Below are 8,511 nucleotides of genomic sequence, written 5' to 3' on the forward strand. Positions count from 1 at the left end.
AAAAAAAAGAAAAAAAATGGGATCATTAAATGAATGAGAATTCAAGTTACTTAGAAATATCCATTCTTGATTGATTATAATGATATAGTTTGTCATTATTAAAAAATTTCAGTGAATACTTTACTTTTACAATATTATAAATTTACTACTCTATGTGACCAGGTACACATTACATTGAAAAATATTTATTCTTCATTTAAAGTGATACTTCTCCATTTATTTACCTTTTGATGAAAATTACATGAAACACAAGCATTTTTATATCCATAGCTTATTTGTTGACATAAATCCACATATTTCTTCCCATATCTTTCTCACTAATTTTGCAAACATGTTCTGTTTAATTCCCTGTGCATCTAATCAGTCCATTAGCTATAGACCACAAATCAATGAATAATCACACATATGGCTATTTCTCATTACAAAAAAAATGTATGACTATGTGTTTTAGAGTTTTTAATGCTGTGAAGAGACACCATGACTACGACAATTCTTATGAGGAAATATTTAATTGTGGTGGCCCAATTGCAGTTTCAGAGGTTTAGTCCATTATCATTGTGGAGAAGAATATGTTGGCATGCAGGCTGAGGTGATGCTTGAGAAATATTTGAAAATATGACATCTTGCAGGCAACAAGAAGTAGACTGAACTTAGGGAAGCTTGAACAAAAGAGCAAAGGCTGCCTACAAAGTTACATACTTTCTCCAGGAAAACCATAACTCCTAATAGTGCCACTCCCTTTGTGGGTCATTTAATTTCAAACCACCACATTCTACTCCCTGGTCCTCAAGGCCTATACCCAAATTCATTCAATACATATTAATAAGTTGCATAGTCTATAATATTGTCAAACCTGTTGCAAAGGCTCTTCTGAGATGCATGGGGAGCTCTTAATTTTAACTCTCTTATAAAAATCAAAATCAGAAAGCAGTTCACATACTCCCAACATATAATGACACAGGTTATGCTTTACTGTTCTAAAATATATGGAAAGAGCATAGTGAGAAAATACTATAACAAAGCAAGACCGAACAACACCTGGGAAAATTCCAAACTCTGTATCTTTATGTCTAATGTCAAATGTCTCTATACCATTCAATTTTGTTCTTTCCCTTGAGGTGGTTTCACTCCCTGTTAACAGCTCAATTTGGTAGGTATCTCATGACTCTGGCATCTCTAATATCTTGGGTTCTCCAAGGCAATCCAGGCTTTAACTTCACAGCTTCATCATTTACCCCCCTGATACATGCCTGGCCTCTGTGGCTTTATTCCAATAGAATCTTTCTTCTATTCTTAACTCTAAACCCAGAAACACCAAATGGCAGAAGCTGCTAAGTCTGCTGCTTGCTAAAGCTGGAACATGACCCTCCTCACTCAGTTAAATCTTTATTAGCTGTCTGTCTTTCATGGTCTAAGCTTGGCTGCCCTGAAACTTGCTTTATAGACCAGGCTAGACTTAAATTTACATTTATATCTTTACCAACTTTCTGTTTTCTATAGTTTTCCTCACTGCCTAACTTTGGCTGACTTTGACCTTGCTCAGTAAACCAGGCTGGCCTCAAATAAGAGCTCTACCAACCTATACCTTCTGAATGTTGGGGTTAAAGGTTGTGCACAAATACACCTGGCTCTAAGATGTTCTTTAGTTCATTTTAAGTGGTGGAAATTTAAGTGGGATCTTGCCCCAAGGTCACCACTTTATTTTTTCCTTTATTAATATGTTTATAACCTTGAATATGGAATTTATCTCTATTCCACTTTCTGGTGCTTTTTTCTCCTCAAAATTTACAGGTTGCAATTTATTTTTCTCAGTTATTTCCTTTTTATGATAAATCTCGATTAGATTTACCACTAAAAGCCACACAACAAAGTCTATACTATGGGGTTTTGAGATTTCTTCTTCAATGGAATTATTCCGAATTTCTCTGAACTCATGAAGAAGTAAGACATTAATGTTCTGCATTTTCAAAATGTCCATTTCAGGAGCCCCTGCAAAATACTGATATTTAATATTTGACAGTAGTGTTTAACTTCTTCATAACATTGAAAAACTGAACTATTTATGATTCTATTTACTAGTCAAGCTTACAGAAACACGTTAAATTATCATTTCCTTAAAAGGCATGCTGTCTACTCATCAATGTGATTATATAAAAGACAAGCATTCTAGACAAGTACAGTAAACTGAGATTTAACAGAGTCCAGGCAGGTTTGGACAAAGCAGGAAAATTTCCCCTAAGAGTATCCAATATTTTTGAGTTCTTGATATTTCTCTAGGCATAAGAGTGATTGTGTTGATGTCTTGTTCACATGTATGTACATGCATGTAGACAATAGATGAAAACCTCATATACTTTTTTTTAAGCACAAGCTTCCCCTATTTCTTTGAAACAGGGGCATGGAACTTGGAGAGTATTATACACGTAATGACGAGTGACCTCCCTAAACCACTAGTCTCTGCCTTCAAAGTGCAATTTAAATGTGTGCCACCTTGCCTGGCTATTTTTTAACCATATGTTCTAGATATTAAACTTAATTTCTCAAACTTGCATAGCAAATATTTTCCCAACTGATCCAATCACTAAACACTTTATACATTTTAAAAGCAAATATCTTAGTATTTTAAGGCCCCATTTTTCAAACAGGTTAAGACTGAAATTTGCTGTTGAGTATGTAATAATTATTTTTCATTTTGCTGCAACTTTTCCATATGTGTGATTCTAACTTTAGTATGTTGTAATTTATGAGATGCTTTGAATTCTTCTTGCAATTTATACCATTATTCTGCTTTAAAGTGTCATTTATTATTTATATATGTAGATGTAAAACACAGTGGAAAATTATAAGTGGTTTGCTAATGAGGGAGGTAAAATCTGACTTATGACTTTGATAATCCACAATACTAGCTTATGATAATAAGTTACAATGCATTTTCAAACTTTTGTAACACTTATTTTATATAAATATTTCTCAAAAGCTTCAATTAAAGATTTTAGAGCATGTTGATAAAATACTTCATTAAATGTCAAAATAAGAATGAAAATTGGGGAGGAAAAACCTGGATAGCTAGAGCAATTTTGTAGGAACAATAATGAACTTAAGTTTCAAGTTTTTCACATATGACTACAATATCCCTTTTCTCAATTCCTGCTACTGTATTTCTTATCTTTAATGAACATTTTAGTAAGATACTTGAATTTAGAGAAAATCCCAGATGATTTTAAAATTTTATTTAAGAACAATATTATTTCTCTGCTTCGTTCATGAAAGTTGTATCCATTGGACAGAATTCAGAAGGTTTGGCAGCTCTCTGATTACTTTCACACTCAAGAGACAAGAAGGGTGCTAATGACTCAACTGTGGACAACTGAGACTTACATACATTGAAGGAGCTACAGATTATTTCCCCAGTAGAGTAGAAACTACCATTAACCACCTTGTTCCATATAATAAGTCCTTAAAGACTTGTGAAAGCCAGGTTTTCTACAGAAGACGTGTGGTTCATTCTAACTTTGACAAATTGTAAGTAATGAAGGGCTGTTTCTGCTTAGATTGAACACTAAAGGAAGCTCATTGCCAGTTATCCAAATGTAACATCGTGGTCAACAATTTAGAATATTATGTTATAATTTGAATATTATGAATCCTTAATTTACAATATTTCATAGACAAGAGAATTATTTAGAACATTAGTGATATAATGTTTACAAATATACACTATAATTATATTAAACTTTTTTACATATGTTAAGGACAAGTAAGTTTCTATTGTTTAATACCATCTTATATAGTATCTTAAAAGTATGTGTACCCTTATGCAAATTTAAGAAATAGATTAATAATTGTAATTAGTATATAATACCTATGATTTCCTATTAATTTAATAAAATAATATACTTTTAAACAATTTAGACTATATTTCTTTAAGCATTTCAAAAATATTTTAAGAAATTTTTCTATTTTTCTTCTAATTGTTTTTCATCCTGATACAAGGTTTTGTTGTAAGTATATATTATAAGAGAGTTCAGACTCTTTGCCACAGTAGCTCAAATCTCCTACATGGTATACTTATTTTAAGGTAAGAGATAGAATTTGTAGCTCTGTCTCATTTATTTTGTGATATTGATGTTGCTTGTAAGAGCAGGCTCCGGTGGGCAAGGGTTGTCTGCTCGAGGAAATCAGGATAGTGGGGGAGGTCCATGGGTAGGTGTTCTACCTGAATTTTTGACAGTCATGACCTATGACTAGGAAGTGGGTGTCTGGTGTACTGACTAGTATGGCCTGTGGTTGAGCTTTCCTGAGGGAACCCAGAGAGTGTGGAAGGTCCACAGGCAGTCAGTCATGCCTGAGAGACGACCAGCCCCAAGCTCTGTGGAGACTTCCTACTTGATGAGAGGCCACAGGTGTGGCCAGTACTCCTACATAGAGAATCAAATAATCAGGGCTCAATAGGGTTCAGGGAGAATGAATCAGCAATCAAGGAGCCTGCATTGGTCTGTACTGGTCCCTTCTGCTTACACAATGTTACAGGAAGCCCGCTTGTTCGTCCCAGCTGCCCACAACCAAAATAACCACACAGAGTCTATCTTAATTAAATCACTGCTTGGCCCATTATCTCTACATTATTATCGGATAACTCTTAATTAATTTAACCCATTTCTATTAATCTGTATATCACCATGAGGTTGTGGCCTACCAGCAAAGTTTCAGCACGTCTCTCTGACTCCACACTTCTCCCATTTTTTCAGTTTAGTTTTCCCTGCCTACCTATGTTCTGTCCTATCAACAGGCCAAGCCAGTTTTCTTTATTCATTAATGGTAATCACAGCATACGGAGGGAAATCTCACATCAACATGCTGTGGTTGGTTATCTAGTATGGGGATGGGGATGTCTCTTTTTCTTTTACCAGTTCAAGGGACACATTTCATCCTACTGGGTTGCCTTAACAGACTTGATATTAGGGTGTATGCCTATTCCTAATGCATTGTATTGTGCCATTTTCAGTTGGTATCATTCAGATGGCCTGCTCTTCTATGAAGGGTTATGGAGGAACAGTGGATCTGGGGAAGCAGATAAGAGGGGTAGGGAACTGGTAGAAGGGTAAGAGGGAGAGAATGCTGAAGTTTGGGTGCATTCTAAGGCAGAAGAATAAAGAAAAATCAATAATAAATATCATTAAGAAACAAAAGAGTTAAAAGGCAGAAAAACATATGGTTCATATTAGTAAATAAAACATATTTATCAATGATGCGAGAAAGTATACAGTGAATTTATTTTTCTGATGCTTACCTTAAGAATTACAGGACTGAAAATGAATTAGTTCCCCTTCCCACTTCCCCTGTTCCCCAGATTCACTGCTCCTCCAATTCACTTCATAAAAGAGCAGGCCTTCTGAATGAGAGTAACCAAACATGGCACAATACAATGCAAAAATAGGCAAAAGAAATTGTATGAAGTCATACCTTATATTTCTAAAAAGAAAACATATAGATAATTGTAAATTTTGGTGTTACATAAAAGCCATTTCCATTTTGCAAAGTGTGTTATGGATTGCTTTACTATTTTTAATACTGAGAGAACACTCACAGAATGCAAAATGAAATCTGAATAAAAACAAGGAAAGAATTGTCATATATAATGACACTTGAGATAGTTCTTTATTCTTAAGACAAAGAACAAATGAAAACTTTAATCTATATTGTCCTGGCTCAGGTCTCATTATTAATGCCATCTTAGGGTGGCATTAATCTCATGAGTCAGAGATCCAGGACATATTTTAGGTGAGGTATTTGGAAAAGTGGAGGTGAGTATGTATTGAAACCCATGTGTTCAGGTTAACTGGAAATGAAATATTTTCAAATGGCTATCCAAAGAATGTTGACATTTCCCTTGCCACAAGATTAGAGCAAGTTTATATTCTTCCTAAGCAGAAGGCTGATGGATATTAAAGAATAAGACAGAGGTTGTACACAAACCTCTAAATTAAAATCTCCATTCTACAAACTGAGAACACTGTGACATAAGAGAGGTCTTCTTATCCTTTCCTATTCTGTGATAATTGATAAAAGGGAATACACTAATTTTAGCTGCCGTAATTTGAGTCACCATGTATACACTTTTTGCACATATGTGGGCTACTGCTGAATTTTCTTTGTTTCATCTATTACAGGGTCAGCTCCAAGTGTCTCTCACCATGATGACTACCAGATCCTGGAAGAAATCTTTTTATTTATTTATTATTCATTTAAACCTCATAATAGTATGTTTTTAGGAAGGAGCTGTAGAATGATGGAAACATGGATGATGAATGATGGCAGTGTGGAATCATACAGGTGTGAAGGAATTCATACTGATCGGCTTAATGGAAAATCATAATTGGGAGGTTCCCCTCTTCTTGTTTTTCAGCCTAGTTTATATCATCATTCTTGTGGGTAATTGGGGGATGATTATGTTGATCTGTTTTAATGTTAGACTTCATACTCCAATGTACTTCTTCCTTAGTAACCTTTCTTTCTGCGACATCTGCTACTCTACTGTCATTGCTCCAAAGATGCTGGTCAATTTCCTAGCAGAACACAAGACTAGTATATTCTTTGCCTGCTTACTCCAGAGTTTCTTTTTTGCAATTTATATAACCACAGAGGTCATTCTCCTGTCTATGATGGCTTATGATCGCTATGTGGCAATCACCAAGCCATTAATGTATACAGTTATTATGACCCACCGCATCTGCACGCAGATGGTTCTGGCATGTTACTTGGGTGGCCTCATTAATTCTCTGATTCACACAATAGGTCTGCTCAAACTGGACTTCTGTGGTCCAAACATTGTGAATCACTTCTTCTGTGACGTCCCTCCTCTTCTGAAGCTTTCTTGCTCTGATGCACACATCAATGAGATGCTGCTTTTGATCTTCTCTGGAGTGATTGCTATTTTCACCTTTATTGTTATCATTGTGTCCTATAGCCACATTCTCACTGCCATTCTGAGAATTCGCTCCATAGAGGGGAGGCGCAAAGCCTTCTCTACTTGTGCCTCACACCTGACAGCTGTGACATTATTTTATGGTTCTGTGGCTTTTAGTTATATCCAGCCAAGCTCTCAGTACTCCATGGAACAGGAAAAAGTGTCTGCTGTGTTTTACACCTTGATCATTCCCATGCTGAACCCTCTGATTTACAGCCTGAGGAACAAGGATGTGAAGGAAGCGGCAAAGAGGTCCATTTGGATGGGGAAGAGCAACTCTTGACTCTATCCTCTCTGACTCTGCAAATTTGATATGAATCTTCAAACTGACTTCATGGAGAATTATGAGTCTTTTGTAAAAGTCAGAGGAAAGTATAGATGAAAATATTTTTAGTAAAATTTATTTATCAAATACTTTATTGACTCAGAGAATGCTTTAAATGTCCATAATGCCCTGGCTTTAATGAATCCTTTCACTTGGGTTTACAAAGTATTCATATAACCAGAAATGATTATCTCCCAACCAGTTTCTTAAATTTTTAAAGTGTGGTACCTATCTGCACAAAACTTAAGCTCATATATGCAGGTTTTGACTAAACAAACTTCTAAAAATTACCTGTATTTTGATAATGGCTGGGACATCCAAATTTAAATGTGATATTCAATGAAATTTGTTCGGTAAAGAAGAAAGTGAGGTTTTTTTTCAGTTTAACAAGATAGCAGTCTGACTGCCACATGGGGATTTTAAGTAAAGAGGGAATCCATGGCTGTCACTGCCTAACCGAAAAAGATCCTGCCACTGGATAATTCAGGGGCTGAGAGTAAAACCAAACACTGCTGTTCTACTAAAAGAAGATAATAATAAAAAAAGGACTCTTGATAACATCTTGTATGCTCATAAATGAATGTCTTACTCAGCCATTTTCAGGGATGCTTCCTCCTGAAAGAGATGAGAACAAATATAGAGACCCACAACCAAATAAAAAATATGAAAAGAATGAGACTTTTTGGAACACTTATACCAATATGAGATGTGCTCATCAAATCCCTCTTCTCAGGGACCAGAGACTCCTGTGGAAGAGAAGGCAGAAGATTGCAGTAGTCAGAATTGATTGAGGCCAACAAAAAATTACCTTTTAAAATAACATGATCAAAGATCGTATGAACACAGCTAGACTAAAGAAGCATGCTTAGAACCTACACTATTCTGTTGCAGGGTTTACACACACACACACACACACACACACACACACACACACACACTAAATAGGCATGAAATTTAATGTTTTAATGGTAGTCCTGAGTTTTCAAACAATAGGGTCTCTAATTCTTGTCCCTTCTTTTTGACTCTTCCTTCTGCTTTTATTTCAATTAAAATGTGTTAGGTTTTGTGTTATCAAATTGTATTGTGTTATTACAATAGATTATATTACATTATATTATATTAATCACTATCCCTTAGAAGCTCATATGTGATGTGGGAATGATTTCTTATTAATAAAGAAACTGCCTAGGCCCATTTCATAGGCCAACCCTTAGGTAGG

The 8,511-nt window shown here is 35.3% G+C and overlaps 2 protein-coding genes across 2 annotated transcripts in view; both read left to right on the plus strand.

The window, feature by feature from the left end:
• Positions 1–2,010, plus strand: part of LOC101999635 (olfactory receptor 5AS1-like) — a 3,098-nt gene extending 1,088 nt beyond the window's left edge. Inside the window, exon 2 of the mRNA XM_005363473.1 lies at positions 1,984–2,010. Within this exon, the coding sequence (XP_005363530.1) occupies positions 1,984–2,010 (27 nt within the window). The remainder of the gene's footprint in view (positions 1–1,983) is intronic.
• A 4,301-nt stretch (positions 2,011–6,311) lies between these two features.
• LOC101990649 (olfactory receptor 1052-like) lies at positions 6,312–7,250 on the plus strand. Its single transcript, XM_005363284.1, has one exon. The coding sequence runs from the start codon at positions 6,312–6,314 to the stop codon at positions 7,248–7,250; it is 939 nt and encodes a 312-aa protein (XP_005363341.1).
• Positions 7,251–8,511: the final 1,261 nt, after the last annotated feature.

The sequence above is a fragment of the Microtus ochrogaster genome, linkage group LG9 (genome assembly GCF_000317375.1).
Source record: "Microtus ochrogaster isolate Prairie Vole_2 linkage group LG9, MicOch1.0, whole genome shotgun sequence".
Taxonomy (NCBI): Eukaryota; Metazoa; Chordata; class Mammalia; order Rodentia; family Cricetidae; genus Microtus; species Microtus ochrogaster.